The sequence below is a fragment of the Cephus cinctus genome, unplaced genomic scaffold, assembly GCF_000341935.2.
Source record: "Cephus cinctus unplaced genomic scaffold, Ccin1 Ccin1_scaffold1124, whole genome shotgun sequence".
Taxonomy (NCBI): domain Eukaryota; kingdom Metazoa; phylum Arthropoda; class Insecta; order Hymenoptera; family Cephidae; genus Cephus; species Cephus cinctus.
Window position 1 is genome coordinate 170642 of NW_014333629.1, and position 22350 is coordinate 192991.

The 22350-nt window shown below is 38.3% G+C and overlaps 1 protein-coding gene across 6 annotated transcripts in view; it reads left to right on the forward strand.

The window, feature by feature from the left end:
* LOC107272189 (neurobeachin) overlaps nt 1-22350 on the forward strand; it is a 191061-nt gene that overhangs the window by 61122 nt on the left and 107589 nt on the right. For all 6 annotated transcript variants that reach the window (XM_025089490.1, XM_015749086.2, XM_015749088.2 and 3 more), the window contains exon 2: nt 2127-2231. In XM_025089490.1, coding sequence (XP_024945258.1) covers nt 2127-2231 — 105 coding nt within the window. The remainder of the gene's footprint in view (nt 1-2126; nt 2232-22350) is intronic.

Consider the following 22350-nt stretch of genomic DNA (forward strand, 5'->3'; position numbering starts at 1 on the left):
GGGGGGGGGGGGGGGGGGGGGGGGGGGAGTTACTTCGCCGGAAATTACACTCTCCGCGGTGGAAGTACATCCGGTCCGGCGATATAAACGTTCGGCTTCCCTCGAGGAACCAAAACCCAGTTGCACTTTCCACCAAAGTTTAGCGTGCACGAATATTTTATTAATGCGATTCCTATGCGACTTTCTTAACTGACCGTCATAACTTTTCTGGGCTCTAAGTAAGGAAATGAAAAAAAAAGAAAATGAATATTATAATTGGCCGTTTAATGGGGTTCGAGAATTGAATCAATATTGACGAAAGCTTTATTTATTTGAATTGCTACTTGGTATTCGATATATAAGATATCTGTAATTGATGTTTTTCGAAATTGGCAAAGTCTGTGAGCTCTCGGTTAAGGAGTCTAGTGCAAATTGAAAATTTATATATGAATTTTAATTTTGTGATTTTCAATTCGGGGTAATTTATCGGACTGGATTTATGTAGTTATTTCTTTTTATATTTTAGGGGTAGGTATGCAATTTTAAAAGCTCAGGGATGTTAGGCTGCCATTGTGAATACAAATTTTGTCGTGTATGAAGAATTAGCGCCTGTGCAGTATTAGCATATCGTTCGTGTCTGCGATTCAACTAAAATTTGTCTTGGAGAAAGAAGCTTTTCAATTAAAATCTATGTAAGCAGTCCGACAGATCTCATCCGGCAGATTCAGAAATGGAGATGAAATTTCAAGAAAATCATTTATAGTGTAATATAGTAAAAGCTGGGAAAAAAATCTTACGAGCAATGGGTCTTCTGAATAGATTTTTTCTTTTAAAGCGATAAAATCCCAGGAAGCAATTACTCGAAGCTAACAACAGGTAATGAATTTTATTTTACAGTCTTATTGGCAAGTTGCGAATGGGCATAGGATAAAAATTGGCCTTTGATCTAAATCAGATTACATATCTTTGACGTTCATCTTATGGAATTTATCTTATGGAATGTACGTAATCTCGATATAGTCCATCCTCAACTGCCACGACGCAAAGGAAGATGTGATGGAATCCTGATGGGAACTTAAAATAAAGATACGACCATAAGTACAGAGAAATTGTATACTGATAAAAATGAAGTTTCATTTTTTATCATTCAATACCATAGTCTATCGTAACGACCCGGAAATTTACTAATTCATGCATTGAGTATAATTATTTGCTGATATATCTAAATCGTTGCCACATTCTTCGTTCATCTTCACACTGCCATAAAATTCAAGGATTGGATACTTAGGTTTCAGATCAACTTAGATTTTCGAAACTGAATCCTCATTTTTCTTCGTGTATACTATAAATTATATTATATTTAATATCATGGGTGCATATTGCAAGTGCAGCTTTTCTGCGACAGACACAAATGAGAACGTGTTTTAAGACTATTTTTGAAAATTAGTGTTTGGTTAACTCTTCACTTTCCCAACACGTTGTTCATAACTAGTACGACCAAAAAATCCTGAAATAGTGCCGATTGAAATTTATAATCAAAACGAGACAATTATATGAGACGAAGCCTTTAAAATTTCGTGTTGCTACTACGAACGATTTACTGTATCGCATTGCTTGATCCTGAATTTCAATAGAATTGATCTGATTTGATCATAAAATCTGTACAAGTGGAATTCGGTATTCGAATTCGAAAAGCTTTCTTCCGGTTTAATTGACTGATAAATGAAACGAAAGAATTGACTATGACCATAAACTTTGTGATATGAAATGGATACGGTCGACCTTTTGTGTTAACCGCTTTTTCATTTTGATTGATCATGGACGTTTCTCACGAGACAACATTTTCTTTCAACTTCTCAAAAGGTCAATGGATCATGACGGGTCACTTGAAAGCCCTTATCTCGTTTCTGGTTCTGTGAGCTGATTCGCATTGTGCGTATTTATCATTCGTTCGGTATTTCTTTATAATGAAATTCATTGTATCCACTGATGGTGATGATATCTCCTACTCTAAATGGTACAGATGCCAATTCTCAAACTGTAAATGAAAAAAAAAAAAGGAAAAAATTGGCCAATTACAAAGGCATCTTTTCATAAAGAAAAATTTCTTTTATTTATTGCCTAACATTTATTTTTTCTCTTTTTAGCTCGTAGGTGGAGAATTCGATATGGAATTGAATTTCGTGATTCAAGATGCCCAAAACATCAGGCATATGTTGGAGCTTCTCGACCATTGTCCACCGAATCTTCAGGTAAGTCCCAAAATTTGTCATTAATATATTATTGAACATTTCGTTGCATTAAAACGAAACAACCAGATATAAATATATGTAGCTGGGTGGGACAAGAGACCCGATCAGGATACAAAGAACTCATTATAACGCTGGGCTTGTGTATATACTTGGGCAGGTTGTTGTTTCAGCTGGATGATTAAAAGCTTTTTCAACAATTTTATTGTTTTTTTTTTTTTCTTTACGCTTACAGGGTTATTCATACTTCACTTGAAGTTGGGCTGATCATTTGATTTCATTAAATTTTCATCCCTTAAAACTCTTCATGATTATCTTTTCTGACAATCTAACGTTACTTGACTAAGCGAGTGCTTGTGTTTATTAAACTTGGTAAAACATCGGACAATAGAAATGAGGTGGCCATTAAGTATTGAAGGGCCACGCAGGCTTGTTGAAATTCTGGAACAAGCGAACTACGCAATGAATGAAACAATTAATTACGCAATTAAAATTAATTACACACGAATTCCGGCAAAATAAATATACGCCGGAAGAAACCCTAGGCGTTCGTGCTTCATTGACATAAGCGTAATTAAATATCACTTGGCTATTACTCATTTTCGACAAATTAAACAGTGCTTTTTCCCAGCATTATTCAAATTTCGAAAAATTACGAACGACAAACTTCGAAATTTCGAAAAAAATTTCATTATACAGATTTTTCAGGAACATGTTTGCTCCCGTTAATTCGAGAACAAAATTAATATTAGCTCAATTAAAGAGCTTAAAGGAAGTTCATATTTGTTTCACGTGTTTCTGAATTTTTCCCAATTTATCGTGTGAGCTACCAACTGACAAAAGTATCATGCAATAAATTTTGAAAAATTATTTACGAACTCGAACAAAAATTTGTGTTTAGTAATTTTTTTCGGATTCTAGAAAAAATTTAAAAAATACAGTTTTTCAAAATTTATATAAAATTACCTTCCTCGCTCAACTCGTTTCAATTCATAAAATGTACATCAAGTAATTGAAATAAACGAACGATTATCTATATAACAAAATTAAAAGTTAACCTTACTTAAAAGACGCAAATTTGAAATGGGCGAGTAAAATAGGCCCAAGTTACGAGCCTTCGTTCGATTTCACGTAATCCAGTTTTACTGTTTTCCTCGAAACCCACAGCACTTCCGACAGCGATCTGTTCCAGATAGTGAAATTAATTGGACTTTTTGTTAAGTGACTGTAGAAGTAGGTACGGCCTTAAGACGTTTTTAAAATCTATTACCAACGTAACTTCTGTCTAACAATAAACGAACGATTAAATGAAACAAATCACTGACAAAGAAAGGACTGTAAATACATTTGTTATTTTACGGTCATAATATACCTCGCAGAATAAATCCCACGAAATTTGCCAGGGCAGCTGAAACATGAAAAATACACGTTTCACGAGTCAGTCCGACCGAAAGTTGATTTTCATGCCGCGATTTACAGAAAGAAAATGTACGTTTGAATCCACCAGCCACCTATTTAAATAGGTTATTGCTCCCTCGTAAAATTCAGGCGTAAGCAAGCAGAAAAGCTTCTCGACAGTAATTACAGTTTAGGTTAGGTTAGTTACCACGTAAAAGTGCAACGACTAAGCGCGCTTGAACAAGATGTGTCAAGCGCAGGACCTTTACTCTTTAGTTTATTTTGTGCCATTATACAGTGCCTGGAGACGAAACGTCTTGCCAAAATAATGTTGCATAGCTGTAATAGAAATGCACTTGATACATGCAGTTGGCAATGCATGCAAACGAAATACAAGTGAAATACAAAAAATCTGTATTTCAAATAGAAAACGTGCTTTACGAGGTTGAGCAAAAGTCACAACATAAAAACGTTCAATTCATTAAATAAGCTATGGTATAAGCTATCAGGAAAAGAGTCAGTATCACGAACCATAATGAAAATGAAATTAATATACAGCAAAATGGAAGAATTATCCAGAAACAAACTTTTCGTCGTGTTGAAACACTTACAAAAATAGTAAAACATGAATTTACGAAAAATAATTTTTAATGGTAAAAATCCAATTTTTTTCAGAACAACAGAGGAAACTAATTATTAGTTCATCACGTGATTTAATTACAACAATGTAAAACGATGTAGACTTTTGAATTAATATAATTTGAATCCCACAGTACATAACCCTTTGACAACATAAAATAACAAATGACTATAATTGAAAACCTACCACACATCCCTGTAATAAAACAGCCCCTGCTCGACCGTAATTAAAGTCCCAGCTTTAGCAAGATTTACCGATATTTCAATCCCAAGTTGCAATTTAAAAGATGAATCGTAAAACATAAATATTTTATGTCTACGATTCTATCATTTATGTAAAACAATATTATCCACGGTGAATAAAAAAAAAAACATAGTACCTGATTCAAGGTTAAACGAGCCTAATAAAAAAGTTTAGTTTGCAGTGGATATAAAGTTTATTACTCAGATGAAGAAATCTATAATCCTTCCGATCTTCCTCCCTCCTGATCCCCTCTCTCTGTTATCAGTCATCGCTTCTTCATCTTTTTCTCATCTCCACTTCAGCCGGTAGTTACTCCTACGATCTTTCACTCCGGTGCACTCGACCAGGGTTGATCGCAATTTTATTTACCTGGTCCCTTTTCCTCTGAATCCAGGCCTCTTCACGTAATTCATCTTATTTTTCAAGGTCTGTACTCTCGTCTGTCAATACTTTGTATTCGCGACTGCAGCGTGTCAAAGGTCGAAATCCCCATCGTGGGTCTCACGCTTACGTCACGGCAATCCCTTGGCACCCTAGGGTCCTTTGCATTTATCTTCTGTCAGTTGTAGTTACGTTTATAACAATAATTCACTATCTGTATCATCAACAGCATCTCTTCCCATACTTTTGACCCTTTATCACCACTTCCGAACGCTCGTAACACAGTGAGCCTATTTAAACGACTTTGCTATATTCAGCGCATACCAGAAGTATAGGATCCTTTTTTCACATTAATTTTTCAAAATTCTTTCGTGATTCAATTATCGAATAAAATTGTAACTGAGGGATTCTTGAAACTTTGAAAATCTGTTATCAGGCCAATTTGACATTGAGAAATAGTAAGATAGCATTTAATACATCTTTAATGTCTATCTTGTAATGTAGTAGCAATCTATGTACATTAACATGGAAGTTGGGTCGATTGGAGAAGGTCGATTAAGATGGGAGATGTTGGCAATTCGCCGGGTTCCCTGTATATGTACAAGATGCGGGTTAAGTTCGTATAATCTGTTGGAGATCGGTTACATCGTTCTCATCTCTCGGGCGACCAACTCATTGCAATGTTAATGCCGTTAAGGGAATTTCTACGTCACAGAACCCTGTACATGTATACATATATGTCTATATCTCGGCCCTATGTACAATAGTGAAAATATAATTAAACTCGGTGACAGTGGTGCCCTCTGCCAAGTCTTGACCCATATCACACTTTATATCACGTAATGTATGACCCTTTTATTGTTTTCGATAAAATCCAAATTTATGAAAAGCTTTAAAATATGTAAACACTTACATATTTGTGCTATTGCGAATAAAACAAATAGTATCTATGTTTTATTTTATCTCTTTATTTTTTGTGACTGGTTTGCGAAGGGAAAGCAAATGAATGTACTATATAATTGACAAAGATATTTTATCGAATTCACTAATTTTTTGTTTTTTTACTAGTAAAATTCATTTATGAGGTACTCGGAAGTTTTTGTATTATTAAAATTTTTTTATTTCTTCTTCCTTTTGCAGTTTATAGTATAAAATGAATGATCTAATTAGAAGTATCGAACCTTGCGAGATCCTTCCTGGCTACAGGTAAACGTTTGTTTGTTGGTCGTTCCGTACTGTAGAATCGTCGTAGTCTTATGTACCCATATACAAAGTAAATAGTATGAGCTTTATAAAAAATTTACCATACAAGGCTATGGGTTGTAGGTAACCCCGCCTACTACCTACCGTTTAATGCAAATGCCTTGTACCGACCCCTAGTAAGGGTGAGCTTTCCCAAGATTTCCTTAGAATTTCCTAGAGTGGCTAGGCAAGGCCTGTTAACGTCCTTTGCAAAGATACCAACGAGCAGATATCCTATCGCCCAGGGTCAGAAATTTCTAAGAATAAAAGCTCCACGACAGCATTCTCAAATATATATATATATACATATATAAAAGTTCTATATTTTTGCAAAACAAGGAACCTACGAAAGTGCGAATTGGCCGATGAGATTGTAAACAGTCGCGATTGCGCGCTATTACCCACCATTACGTAAAACGTACTGCGCCGTTGCTCCTCGCTATTTTTGATTCCGTAAAGTTAATCCGATTTTTAGTGTCTTGGGGAAATGTCGTTACCCGAAAGGAATGACTTTGCCACGCGAAAAGCTTTCGGGGAGACAGCAGATTAAAATGGATGAGGGCGACCTCTTTGGTGAAGAGGATTGAAGAAGCTCTGAGGATGTACGTATGTCAGGGGGTGGATGAGTTGTCGCGACCGAGGGTGGAAATTGTGGTGATTGACAGAAAATCTCAACGTATAGTCGAATCACGAAAATGAGTATGTGTACCTGTATATAAAAAAGAGGATTGGACGGAACCGAATCTCGTTTGACACTGATAAAAAATTTTTTTTTCGAATAAAATCTTTTTATACATTCCCCAAATAAAAATCTTTATGTTCGTTTGCTGTTGTAAGGTTCACCTAATTTTTTTGATTTTTTTAACAAACGGATTTTTATGCCGTTCTTATACGTGCTACTTCGTATATGCATTGGAATATACATTTGTACGATGCAGTGTATCTGCTTGGCTATATCCAAAATCCGTGACACGCGGCACTCTTGAATCTCATGACAATCCCACTGCTGAAACACGTGCTTGTTCGTAATGAAGTTATTTCCAGTCTAGAGAATAATGCTGTTTCGATCTCGCGAATTCATGCAAATCCTACGCTGCTAGTTCTCTTATTTCTTGAAGTGAACGTGATTCGAGTACAATTTTGAATTATTATTTATCATATTATTTTTATCGCATAAAATTCTCATGTTATCATTCAATTCGATAACACTGACTCGACCAAGTAGTTCGTTATTGATATCTATTATTTAATAAATTCTCATTCACTTCCTGTCACTTTATTCAATCGATGGTACATCGATGATTGTTGAGACAAGCTATATATACGTAATCGATAAATTTTATAACTCGTTAGTACAATTTTTTTTCGATTTACTTTATTTTATAATTGCACTTGTTCTTGAATGTGCCTGCAGCCTCGTTATAAAACATATCGATGAATAGCAAATTCGTCTGGGAAACGAGTGGCTACGTTTTATCCGGTGTTTCACATCGTTCTCGCAAATTGACAATTGGGATGAAATCCGACCGAACCTGATGCTGAACTTGCAATGGCATTTATATACGATCCAAAGCTGGTATCAGAATTTTTGAACAAAAGACTGTATGAATGAAATCGAATTTTTCTTTCCATGAAATGTATGTCTGACTGGTGCATTGATATTCCTGAATTATTTTCCATAAGTGAATTTGCGCTACATTGTACCGAAGCTGAAACTAATTAGTATGACATTTGAGTAGATATAGGAAAAAAATTACAAAGGGAATATTGAATGTCCTATATATTTTTTATTTCAATTTTTATTATTTATCGTGGAATTAATTGAAATTACAGTCCTTGTACTTTTTTAATTACAAACTATGCATGGAATGAAAATTCCTCGTATGGTTTTTCTCTCTAATTAAAAATTAATTATATAATTTGAATACAATACGAGGATTTTATTCTTACTTTAACTTCATTGTTCGTATAACGTGGAGATATATTAATTATCAGTTTGGTATGTATGCTTTTAATTCCATGTTCTTTCATATTACACGCTTCTATATTTTTTTATGAATTTTGTCGCTATACTTTATATAGACTATTAAGTGTAGTAAACTTTCGTAGCATGGATATTACACGGACGGTTCCCCGCGGCGTTGATAAATTGTTCAGTGAATTTTATAGCAATGTTGACTATAGCTAAATCCACATGTGGTGCATACCATATGTATCATACAACGTACAAAATATCATTACATACTTAAACGAACCTTCCTACAGTTTATAGAAATTTTGTCTCAGATATTCAAGTGTTTATATTTATCTAAGATATTCAATAATAATTATTCGCAGAGTCAAAGGGTAGTCGGGTATTTAAAAATTGCACGTAAACCTCGGGGGGGAATGTAGAAGATTTTTAGGTAAAAAAAAGATCTTTACTCGCCTAATTTTTTTACATTTTATCCCACTGTATTTTCATAACAGCGAATATTTTCCCGCGGTATCTGAAACTTTTTCGCAAAATTCACCATTCAGCCGTATACAGATATAAAAGTTTAAGCCGAGGGTAGGTATCTAATATTTTCCAGGACCCCAACAGACCTGGCGAATGATATTGATATTTTGTCAAATTCAACGTCAACGATATTTATTATTTTAATAAGATTGTATAAAAATGATACTTATTTTATCGCGAAAAAAAATCACACTCACATTCAGTCCACGTGCAGATATCACAATAGATCGATATATGCCTACTGATAACAAGCAGGAAATAACGTGAAATGAATATTCGCCGATTAAGCAATTTTCTCGTCAGTTCTATAAAACATCTATAGCGTGATAAAGTCCCCGAATTTTATGATCCTAATAATATATTAATCGTCCTGAAATAAGGACGTTCCTCAGTGACAGTGTCGATTTGATAGATTTCCCCGAAAAAAATATTCCTCCCTGCGTATTATTCACGCATTACGTAATGTATCTAACGCAATCTGTCCTTCATGAAATCTTTGATGAAAAAATTACATTATCACTCCCGGATCTCCCGGACGAGAACGTAACTGGATTCCGTGCACTGGTCATGCATTTTGAATTGTACTTCCCATATACCATACAGCGTGATCCGGCATAATAGGATTGTAGCAAAGCAGAGAGCTCGGTTCTGCCGAGAAATTCCCCTAGCTCATGTAACTCCCGGGTAGTCTCGGTAACAACTACGCGTCATCGTAGCCGTCCCAGTGAAATGATCTATGACGTCATCCGCGAAGAATTTATTCAAATAAGCCTCAAGTCAAACTACAACGTTACCGCGTCGACCTTAGCCGAATTCACAATCACCGAAATCTGCCCGACACTCTTGGCGCAGTTCTCAACGTTCGATTTACCAGAAACGCAGCCACTGTACGATTGGAGTAGAGACGCGATAACGACTGTACGGATGAACCGAAGAGGAAGGTTATAAGCAGAATGCGAAGGTACAAGAAGTATCAAAGCAAGGAGGCACAATTAACGATACATAGACAACCCTTTGGTTACTTTATAGAATACGAGGCAAGAGGTTAACTAACGAGATCTTTTATGTAGATTGAAATTGAATCTCGCTGTACCCGTTAATAACGAGCGCTGCTCGAAGCTATGTGATTCGACTGAAGAAAAGCGCCTAAAAGTGACGTCACTGAGAAGGAATCGATATACAGGGAGCATGTTTCCGTAATGTTGAACTGACTTACAGATATTAGACTTATTGGCCTGGAGGGGAGGTTGCGTGTCTTTGAATGATAACGGAACGGGGGCTCGTAGGTACTAGCTGAGTTCATAAGAGATTTGATGTGGTTACGCCACTGCGTGAGTGGAATATATTGATTTATCACCGTTCGTCCGCCCCCATCATGGGTACACCCACACACCCCCTGGTTTCACCCTAGTTTCAACGGGGTTGTGTCACTCTTCGCACAGCCTCCGTTGCTCCTCGTCCCTCTTACTCTCTCACACCCACTTCCTCTTTCGCTCTTTGGTCTTCTCTTCCTTTGACATCCGATTCACCCCAATTCTTCGTTCTCGATACTTCATCCCTTCTCTATGACTCTGTCTTTCTCGGTCCCTTGGCACCATCCCCCCCACAACCCTGCTTGGTTAATTTATTATTCTTCTTACGTTTTTTTTTTTTCGTTTTGACTTTCTTTTTGCGTCGGACTCTTAGCCTTAAGTAAGTGGATACTCGAGAGGGGAAATGGGGGTAGGTCTGCTAGTACACGTGTTCCTCAAGGGACGTATTTCTTGTATCGGTGACACCTGTAATCTCGAGTTTCGTCTGGTTTGATGGGCTGATAGTTGCCGCGAACCTAACGATGTTATCGATGGCCCAGGAACCTGAAGCGTTTTACTTTGAACGGGAAATTAGAAATGGGAAATCAAAAGGAAAAAAAAAAGATGAACTTCATATCGGTACGACAGGGGGAAGATCCTCTAACTCGGTTGGCAAGTATGATCGACGCAGGGAACTACTACTGGAGGACTCGACGTGATTTCTTTTGACAGTTCGTAAGAGCACCGGTGACACTTTTATCCTAGGGGGTGGACACTTGATCAGCGAAGGGCGACTGCCAATTTTGACAGTGGAACTAACTTTTTGGCGAATGAATGTCCTTTTTAACGAGGTTGACGAGGCTCGCGCGGGTCGAAGATGAAACGTAGAGCTTAACTCGAGGACGTCCGAACCCTCCTCGAGTCGGGACCGAAGATGGAGCCACGTGCCTATGGGAACCGGTGCGACGAGAGATAACGAGAACCTGGGAGTAAGAACTGAAGGCTAGGGATTACCTAGGGTAAAAAGTACATAGGTATACCTATACCTTTTCGTACCTAGGAGCTAGGAAGAAAAGCAATTAAGTTCGTTCTTACCTACGATTCTTCTCGGCCGGTCTTATTTTTAGCCTTGTGGGGAGATTCCTCGATTACGACCCGTAAAACAGGAGGCTCTGTAAGGAAGGTTCGTGAGTGCTCCTAAAAGAAGGGACAATGTATGGTATATATAGGTATACCTTACTGCGTACTTTTTGTACATAGCTACTTATCTATGTATCTCGAACAAAGGCAATTTTGCTCCAGTGTCTAAGCTCAGAGTTCAAGAGGAAAATGAGATCAGTGATGATTCACCTAGTAGAATCTACAGGTTCAGTTGGACTTGAATGTTGGCTACGTTACTAATAAATTATTAAGCAGATTTTCAGACCCTTAAATGTCTAAAATTGTTTTCACATTTCTCACGATCCTCGTCCTCGAGCCTTATAAGGCGAAGATCTAGTTTTGTACGTTTCTGGTATACTCGCGAATAATTTTGTGCGTACTCTACATATAGTATATGTTAAATATATTGGTTTTGTATTCTATGAAATCTCGAGTGCCGCGTGGCGGAATGCTGATATGATAAAAATTGCTCGGAAAATCGCGTCGTTTATTACGAACGAAATATTCTCTCCAAGAACGTCATTGTCAGATTCCTCTTTTACGAAAGCGAAAAAGCACAAGAAGCCAGGAACTTCTTTTCTTAAGTTAGATCTCGGAGTCTTCGACGCAGAGCATATTTCAACTAACGGAGTACAGGCCTCCGTAGGCAAGAACCTGTTCAGGCGCAAAGTTATTACATTACTAGGAAATTCCATTATAGGATTCGCCCGAGGTGTTTTAAGATTCGAGGCTATCTCCCACCTACTGTATCCCTGATGCGGAGCTGTCAGAATTCAGATATGTTACGTAAAAAGAAAATTGCCATTTGATATCTACAGGTTGCCGATTTGGTTTCGGATTCTCATTCCGTTTTCCACATTTTCTCTTATCACTTGTCATCTTTTTTGGGTTTATTTTACGTAATTTATTTTTGGCCCTCTAGGGTCATCCGAAATTTTATGTCCAATCGATCCTATCTGGAGTTGACCTAAAAATTCGGTATTTTTTCCCCGTTTCAGCGACAGGCTGACCCATTGCTTTTCTTCTGACGTGAACATTAGTATGCACCCCACGCGACTGACTAATGGGTTTCGTTCGACCCTCTAGTTCGTTTAAAGATACGGCGCACGCTCCCTTAAGTGACAGACAGTCCGACAACTTAAAATATCTTCAGCGTTACTTTAATTTCACTCGACTTGCCGGAAATGTTTCTCAAGAATCCCGAGTGCAGCTGGTACCATTCACTGCCGGCAGTATACATGCACATGTCTATACAAAGTAAGTCTAGTAAGATTGCGACAAGTACGATTAATACGTAATTCTTAAGTTACCTGTGAATTACACTTGACAACGTAACCGGAGAAATTAAGATTTAAGTCAGATGACGTCTACTTCCTCGTAAAGATATAAAATATCAGAGGTCCTTAAGCTTCGGATAAATCTGTATTAATGACGTAAAATTTGTCATGATTTGCACATCCCGCCAGGAGGAAAAAGAGATGACGAGATATATTTGCATGCAGGATCAAGGACCCACCTAGTTCCCTTCCACATCTCAGTCAAGAGTCCTCGAGTCGAGAAGTCCTGGGGTCTTGGCGAACCCAGTGAAATAGGGGAGCGAAATACGAGAAAGCGTTAACGCCCTTATGTTAAGGGGGCGGCAAGCACAGATGAAAATTATGCTGACACGTATAAACAATGCGTGGCGCCGACCCAGCGGGGTTCTCGGGAAGGATCGCGATGATGTCGTTTTTTGAGGTTATACGTTGTGACCAACCCGTCTCGGAGTACCTAAAGGAAAGAATGGCACCAAATGCCAAAAGCGTCTACGAATCAGGCGTGACCTAAAAATTGTCATAGACGTATTAATATTGCATAAATCAGTTCGCAATGAGTAACTTGGTCAACTTTGATCAAGTCAGGTTAGGTTGGGCCGAATTAAAGGGACTCTACGAAATGAACTATGAACAGCGTAAATCTGAATGGTGGTACCAAGTGTGTGGGGTACCTGCGAATGACGTTACCATGTACGTTAATATGGCTACGTGCATGTAATCACCCTGGTCTCGTTAATTAATAAGCAGGTAGATTGGTGCCGGCTTGGACGGCGGAAGAATCGATTAACAATGAGGAAATTGCAGGAGCTTTCCAGTCTCCTACCCGGTTGCTTGGCTGGTTGTCCTGCCAGGCGGGCGTCTCTAGGGATTTGAGGAGCTTTTCAGGCTCGTCCATGAGGACCGGTGGATTTTGCGTATGCCGAAGGGAGGGTCCGGCGTTTTGGACTCGTACACTCTGGCTAAGGGTTGGGCTGGGTTCGAACGACGCCAGACGACGTGGATATGCTGATGAGAATTTAGTTCCACGTCACGCTTTTCTGATGCCTTGTTCTCCTACCACCTACGACCATCCTAAATCATCTAACCCATATCCTAATACTATATGTATATTGTCATTCGATCAAGGAATCCTGACCCCATCTCTTTCGTGTTTCGGAGTCGACTGGCTCTTTGATTCATGTATATTTCCCATCTTGCGATTCTGTTGTTTGATCGCCTTCGGATTAGACTGCGTATCGGGATCGCTTTGCTGTTATCCGTGTGACTTTATTTTATGATATTAAAACAGTTCAAGGGTCCAAAAGTTCCTGAGTTCAGGACTTAGTTTTATACACTGATTGTAAAGTTTTACTGTGGAGTAGATGTGAACTTATTTCTACCATGTGAATCAGACTTGTAAGCTTAAGGGGGGTTTGTACTTTGTGTCTTCTTGTGCCGCTGTTCCCTTTCATAAATTTCATGCGGATTTACTATCCTGCTGTTTCTGTAACTGCATACCCCAACACACTTGAAAGTTACTGCACTGTGGCTTGCTTGTTAGCATTTCATAAAGTAGCGCACGTTGCACTGGTATCACCCTTATACCTGTGTATATATATAGTATAGATTGCAAATTTCTTATTGTGCTGATTTTCTTTGGATTACAGAATACCTTTTTTTTATATTACTTGAGACTTTTTTTTTTATGGAAACCATAGCTAGAAACGGATATAACCTTCTTATGGTTCTATATGTATTACGTCATTGTTAGATCCTGAGATCACGTCTTGTTAAGTCAAGTTGCTCTGATTCCGAATGATCTCAAGAATGCGAGATGAGTATAATTCAGTGAACCGTAAGTTCTGGAATGTGCTAGAAAATCGCTGAATGTCGAAACTCGTCGTGTCTCTGATATTCGCGTCCCGCTTGCGAACGAAGGAAGAAAATGGAAAAGGCATCTCGTGGAACAAACTGACGAAGAAGAAGACGACTCACCAATACGCAGCCTACCCCAATCGCAGGAGACGCAAATGAGAAACGATGCCGTACCTTGGAATTTCAGAGTAAAGCTGCGCGTAGATCTTGGGAATGCACCAGATTAAGTCTACTTGAGTATTCCATAGCGGAAGTCAGCTTTGATTTCGGGATTTCGGACGATACAGGAGAAGAAGTTTCTATATATGAAATTTCCTTTCTTTGTCACTTTGAACAAAATATATATGTATACAATTGTATGTAAATAGTATTACCTAACTTATGTAGACACGCCACGTGTACAGGATACCGAAGTAGACAGGCATAGTAGATTTTTTTGCAAACCCTATATTGCGCAATCAACGGGAATTCGCTAAAATTTTATATCCATATAAAACTTTGGCTCGATCTTTCAAGACGGCTTTTAAATTTCTCAGAAGGAAGATTCATCTTGATTTTACTATGGTGGCTATCGGACGTCAAATCTTGGCACGACGATGATGTATCTTATTAGCGACCATCGGACGCCGAGAGAAATGGTCCTGGCAGAGTCTGGAATGAATGAGGCGGAAATTCCATGTTCCTTGGTCCGGCGGTAATGGGCGACAACCACGAAACTAAAGATGGCAGTAGCAGCGGTAACGGGTAAGGCCAGTAAAAGTACAGCGAGGGATGCTGTGTGGCTCTGGCGTGTAAGGCTAGGCTTGATTAAGGAGTCGCGATAACTTTTAAGGTATGTGCAATCGATACTCACGGCCACCCTTACGAATTTCTCCTTCGCCCCTCTCGCCGAACTCTTCCGCTTTCCTCCATTTCCCTTATCCGCCACTTCCGCCGTACTTTCGCCGGCAACCCTTACCACCTCGCAAACTTCTCACCCTCGAGCTTCGCGAAGAACGTGCCAGCCAGCACCCCCGTTTAACCGCCACGATAGCGCTTGAGATTGTGCAGTACTATTTTCCTCTGTGAGAACCCTTCCCGCAACACCCCTAGCTGCTGCACCCCTGACCCTACCTATACCTGTATACGTATATACGTATCAACCTACTCCACAGATTTACCCAGTTCAGGATACCATTCTTGAGCTTATCTATTGCTTTATACGAAATCGTAGCTTCCGGCTGAAACGGGCCCTTTGTCTACTTTCCCACCCTTCCCGACAGCGGCTTAATTGATGTGGTTTTATCACAAACGGTGGAAGTTCCGGGAGTGGGATTACCCAGAACCCTCAGCTCGAACTTCATGAACTGTTCGTAGGACGAATTTTAATTTTATGCATCCTGTATTCACAAAGGGAGTAATTTATTACAGGTCCAGGTGGCTCTATCTGTCTATATAGAGATAGGGGTTGGTACTGGTGTCGATTTAGGGCAATGATCTCCCAAGGGATTGACAACCTTAGAATATCGTACATAGACTCTTTTTTTCTCTTTCTAACTCATAGCGTACCCGTAAACTCGACTCTCTGCCATATAACCCCGTTTCGCAATGCTTTTACCTAGAATGCGTTATTCTACTTTCCTTTCCTCAAAGCCGTTTGGGTTATTCCTCCTGTCCATGGGTAACGAGCACCGTTGAGAATGCACTTTTCTACTTGCATGTGTGCTTCTGTAAAGGGACTCGCAGGTGTCCATGCTGTACTCTGTATAGAGTATTTAAAAAATGGGAACGCACTCGAGCTTTTGAGCTTAAAATATTTTTCATCCCGCTTTTTTGTGTCATACATTTTTTTTTAGATCGAAATGAAATTTGGCTATCCTGCTTTTAGCCGACATTCGGTACGACCGGCGTCAAAGAGGACGTCGACGTCCTGCGTAACGCGACGTAACGCGAATATGAATGCTTTTTTTGTTGTATGCTTTTTTAGATGCGATAATCCTGTCGAATTTACGTTTCTTTCTTTGGGCAATTTAATACAGTGGTTTCGGTGCGGTTAGGACGCATCTCTATGCAGACTGCGTATGCGTCACGCTCGTTTTTTTTTTTTTTTTTTGTAACGCTAAATCGTTCCGTAGTAAACTTTGACAATTTGCCACGCCATTATTGGACCCTGTCGTTTACCCAAAAGTTATCTTTTTGTCACGAGCTGCATTTCAATTCGAAACAGCCGCGCAATCCTGCAACAACCGATGAATGCTCCATCCTATATCGCTCAGTTCCATTTGGCGTTTTCAAGAGCGTCTCGGGCTCTGGGAATTCGTACGGTGCAATCTTGTTTCGACTGATCTCCACCAAATCCGTGAATTAAATTTAAGCGTCCAAAGGCTGCCTAGCGGAGCTTTACGTAGAAACCGAAGTTACCCGATCCTATACCTGGATCCTATATATGATCCGTAATACCGTCGTAGAAAATTTTGATCGTCCACAAAATTTACGCGAGATGGAAGATAGATTTTATGCAAAGCGCAGGAGGGATTGTGGGAGCATTGAAGAATTTTGAAAAGGATGAGCGGACGGGCATACGCAGTATTTCTCATGGATACTTTTACTACTGCTTTCGGATGCCAGCGAGCATGTCATATGTGGACTATAGAAAAAGTTATTTCATCCCTTCGTCTCTTTTATAGACTTTATCTCAACCAGCGTACAGACTGTTTAACAACTTTGGTTTTTCGCTTTTCCAAATACACGAGAACGAAATGTTTTTTGCTGAAGTTTCACTGATATACGGTAAAATCATTTTTTTTTTTTTTTTTTTTTTTTTTTTTTTTTTACGTTTCTTCGTCAATTTCACTGAGTCTAGGAAAATTGTACGGAAATATACGCACGAAATAAATTATGTTTTCTTACGTGACGATAAAATTATCTGCGAACTGACAAGCGTAATTTGGCGAGATTGTAATTTGATTTGCCCAATGAGGTCACAGTTTCTACCGCTGTAGCCGAAGCCGAAGAAAATCTTGGGATTCGTTATCTCCGTGAAAATGCTGAAAACCTAACGGGATTACGTTCTCCTGACCCTGAGCTTTTTATCCAGGAAGCTTCAAAGCAGGCAAATGACGTAGTCGGGGTTAAAGTGTAGGACTCTTCGAGCGAATGTGATTTAGCATCCTCTCAAACGCCCTTTGATGTTGGGACTCGCGCAGGGCTGAAAGATGGCTGCTCGTACATTCGTATCCCTACAATCTTATGTGACATGACAAATACTCTTTTCTGTTAGAAATAACAATTTCTTTAACCAAACCAATAACAAGGATCTGACAGTCGATACTGAATTTTTGAAACTTTTAAAAAATAAGGAATGCAATAATTGACAATATAATTATTTACTCGTGGGCTGTACTCAAAATATATTACAGACGCATACGTTAAATTTTCTTACACGCTATCATCAGTTGCCGTGTCAATAATTCTATGCACACTCCAAAAACCGTACACCTACATGTATATATAATTTGAATTTTTTAATCGTACCCTTCCAGGTATAGGAGTAATATCGTAGGAATATATACATTATTTTTCTCTTTCTGGCTATTCTTTATTACGTTAACGAGATAGAATTACCTTTTTTAACTATTGATACTAATATCCAACTGAAATTGTATGTACGTATAGGGAATGTCTATGGGTACCTTCAAAGCCCTTATACTATATTCAATAGCCAAAGTAATTCTTTGCCTCTAAATTGCTGAACGTGAAATAGTTGGTCGTTCATTATTTGGGGATCTTCGCTGATTCTCCTTCCTGGATTCTCTTAAACCTGACTTCCATCTATAGACACCCATATACATACATATAGCTGTACAGGGTTGCCAATTCTCCATTCCCTCATAGCTACCTCTTCCACCGTGTTCTCCACCTCCTTCGCCTCTATCAATTACTGCTCGCTCTAGATACCACCACCCAATCTCATCCCGACATTGAATTATCGGAATTCCCGGAGACGAGTTCGTTGGAAAAGGGTGAAACGTCTCAAAGGACACCTAGTCGAACATTCGCCAATTTTATTTCGTTAATGCTGACAAGGACGAGATTTCAGATTGGCACACTGGCACACAAAAGATTCACCGTGAAAGGTGATGATTGATTTTATTTCAAAAAAAAAAATTTTCCCACTTTTTATCGTCTATTTCATTTGCATATTTCTTTTGAACACGGCTTATGGAACCAGTGTTTCTTCGAGTATTTTTTTTCTTTTTTTTTTTTACCCAACTATCTATACGAATCATACACTCGGTTACACAGTATGGGCACATTTGGTCTGAAATTCGTTAACGACTGCCGAATATTTTAACCTGTGGCACGTTAGGGGCAGTTTTACGCGTGCGTTATCGCTCATCTCACTTTTTATTTTTGAAACAGAAAAAAATTTACCACCTCTTATCGCTGTTTCTTACGTAAATTTTCAGACAACCGAAACAGTCAGTGATAAATATACCGATTCATTTTTAGAGAGTATGCTGGCCTCTGCGTAACATAAATACTACGATCTGTTCTTGATGGACGTGCGATGACGGTGATTTGCGATATTTTGAAGATGTTCGTTTCTAAAATATATAAAACATTTAAAATCATGCAATTGTGTTCCATAATAGGACCTCGAAGTTTCTACTATTTAACCATAATTTCGTTTTTTTTTTTCAATTCTTGTACCTGTTCAAAAATAGTAATCGATTAGTTTTCACACCTTTGTATTGTATATACAAATACTGGATGCATTTTGTATACTCGGCAGGTAAATTGATAAAGACACAGTGGCGCCATTAGACGAAATTAAAATTCATTTAAAATTGCAGAAAATAGCAGAAAAAACATATGAAACGAAGCTGAAGCCGAAACTCTTGCGCGAATAAGACCCGCCGATTGTTGTCATTTTTCTAATTTACCGAAGGAAAAGGAAAAAGAATCGCGATACGACGTTTACCGCGGTGCGAACTGGAGACAAATTTGAAAAGGTCGAAACCCCGACGGGGGGACGACGTTGAAATATTGTAGCGTCGTGACGCTTTACGATGCCGGCGTGACTGTGGACCGGCGATCCATTAAAAATTCACCACCGTGAAAGCTCAAGGACATTTTTCCTTTATGCGCCGCCACTCGCGGAGGTTTAATGTTGTAATGGAACCAAATTTTAATTTCTCTTCCTGCCCATTTTGGTTCTCCGATAATATCAGCTCGTTTCACCTCTCCGTCTCCTTATCTCTCTATCTCTCTCTTAAAGTTTCCCCTATCTCTATCTTGGATTCAGTCGGGTCACCATTAACATTAACCTCCCCAACGACACCCTCTACTTTTCTTTCATATTTTCCACCCCCCCCCCTTAACCCCTCTCTCCCATCGCGTCACATTATTATTACCCATCTTTCCCTTTTATCTTTCAGTGGTTCAGCAGGATTTTCTTCACAGCTTACATTACCGCCCCGAGCCTTTTTCACGTAGCCTTCCCTCAAGCCCAACTTTACATTGTGTTGAGCAAATGTTTTAATTATGTAAATTTTCCTGTTTATAACTAGCCTTACAGTCCCGGATAGACTTTCCCTAACGACGTTGATATTATCCGAACTCGCTAACCTCTTATAATCATTAGCGATTCAGATCTGCTTATTTTATTTTTAAGGTAAACAAATTTTTTTAACGCTATCTCACAATTATTCTTTCGCAATTCATACGTTGATATCTTTGCGAACTTTTGGGTCGTATTTATAATTATTTCACATATTTCCACCTATTTCATTAACCCTCCGGAGAACTGATCACCAAACACTGTCCATTCGTACCAATGAGATATCGATGACTCGTTGATTCACATTCAGTCATTTTAATCGCAAAATTCTATCCTTTAGTATCGACTGAAGATTGTTGGTTCAGTCATAAAGTCATAGTAATGTAAACTTTCGATTGATCTTATTCGATTTCTTTTACTGACTCGAAATACAGATATAGTTATATTTTTTGGTCATTATCTATATGTATACATATAGATCATATAGGAATATTTTGGACTATTATCTTTCATCTGTATATACAATTCCTATGATTACGTAAAACGCTATAAATTGATACTTCGTTGTTGTACTCTTTAGTTACGTCATGTGCAACTGACGCTTTTTATATTCGTCCTTGATAACCCGACAAAATTAAATGTCATTCGCAAGCTGCAGGGTGACATGCTGTTCGTCTAAATGTCTTTTTTTTTCATTAGTGCAATACTAAATGTTGATAAGCGCATGAAAAATAATGGCTCACTACTCGAGAGCTTTTATTTCCCACATGGCTCGGACATTTCTTACTTTACACCGTGTACCAGTCATTTTTTTAATTAAAATCAATATCGGATATTTTACATCGATCTTGATATTATACGCAGTCTTCTACAGGGTGTCTAAATAATATTAATACCTTGTGTAATAATTGAAAATGGCATTTTTCAAAAATATCGTCATTCACATTGACACGTGAAATATTTTCGGTGCACTTTAGACGTACAATTCGCAATTGAATGAAAATTCATATATCAAAATAATACAGTGTATAATTTTTGCAATAGCCCGAGATTTATCTCGATCTTCATTCTTAAAAATGGCAGAAAGTAGCCGTTTTATGGATTTTCTAAGTATCTACTTTCTGGGCTCATCTCGTACAGTACGGCTTTTACAACGGATAAGGATCGATATGAACTTTGTCTATTGAGTTGGCGTGTCTCATAGACCCCATAATAATCATTTATAACGTTTTACCAAAATTGTCGGATTTTGAATCTCAGACAAATAATCAATTACAACTTTAATACGGTAGTTTATCGAATAGGTGCCGAATTTACTATGTATAGAAAAGGTGTGCATACAAGAAAATACGTATACGTTAGTATACATACTTGAAGGCTGGTTCTCGTCAAAGGAAATTTCATCGCCACTTAATATACGTACTTAATAATATAGTCTTGGTACGAGAGACGTAACGGCATTAACCCCGAGAGAAAAGGTACGTTCATAATAGTTGAGAGAACTCATTTTCATCAGCAACTATATATATATATATATATAATATGCACTTTAACAACCAAGTATATTATGACAGTATGAACTTCCATTTCTCATGAAAACTAAAACACTAAAAAGTCCCTACGGACACTCAATTGTATAAGGTTTGAAATTGCTGTTTAAATTTACAGAGTAATTAATTACTGATATGGTGCAAAGAATTGATCATTAACATATTGTATTAGTTTTGGAAAAAATAATTTTTTTTTTTTCCACTTCGTGAATAGCACTTACAAGCAGCAACTGCCACACCGGATGACGTCGATCCTGTAGAACATTTTATGACAAAGTAACATTGGGTACAAGTTCGTTGGAATTTCTTTACGTCAAGTAATATTCAGGGACAAAAGTTTGAAGACAGTTAAACTGACTAAAACTGTATTTATATGAAAAATTCTTTGGGGGACTTGACGTACTTTAAACAGGTTGAGTTATTTAACGTGCCATAGTACTATTTGCTGGGACTGTACTTCTTTAGCTTTAGGCAATACAAACTTGCTCTGTAATAAAGACACTTTGGGAATAGTATTATATCCTAATTCCTTTTGTCCAAGACGGTTGACTGAAGGGGGCAGGGGGTTGGAGCAGAAGCTAAGGGAAGTAAAATAATATAAAAAGAGACGAGGAAGAAGTGGCAGAATAAGAAAAAATTCGGAGAGGGAAAACGAGGGTGTGTAAAAGAAAAGTCAGTAGGATCAGAATAACGAGCTACATTGGCAATTCGAATGCCAAAAGCGACAAAGGAACTCTTGATGGCTCTTTTTTCTTTATCATTTCGAAAGAAAGAGAACAAAGAACAAGGATGAAAAGTAGATTAGAAATATTTTATTTCTGAGGAATGAATTCGTATCTGTTAAAGCTGTACAAAGCAGCTGTATACATTTAAACACGTAAAGTTAACCTATGATGACGGACAGGCGAAGAGAGAGAGAGAGAGGGAGAGAGGGAGAGAGGTAGAGGGATAGAGAGAGAGGCAGAGGGGGAGAGGGGGAGAGAGAGAGAGAGAGAGAGAGAGA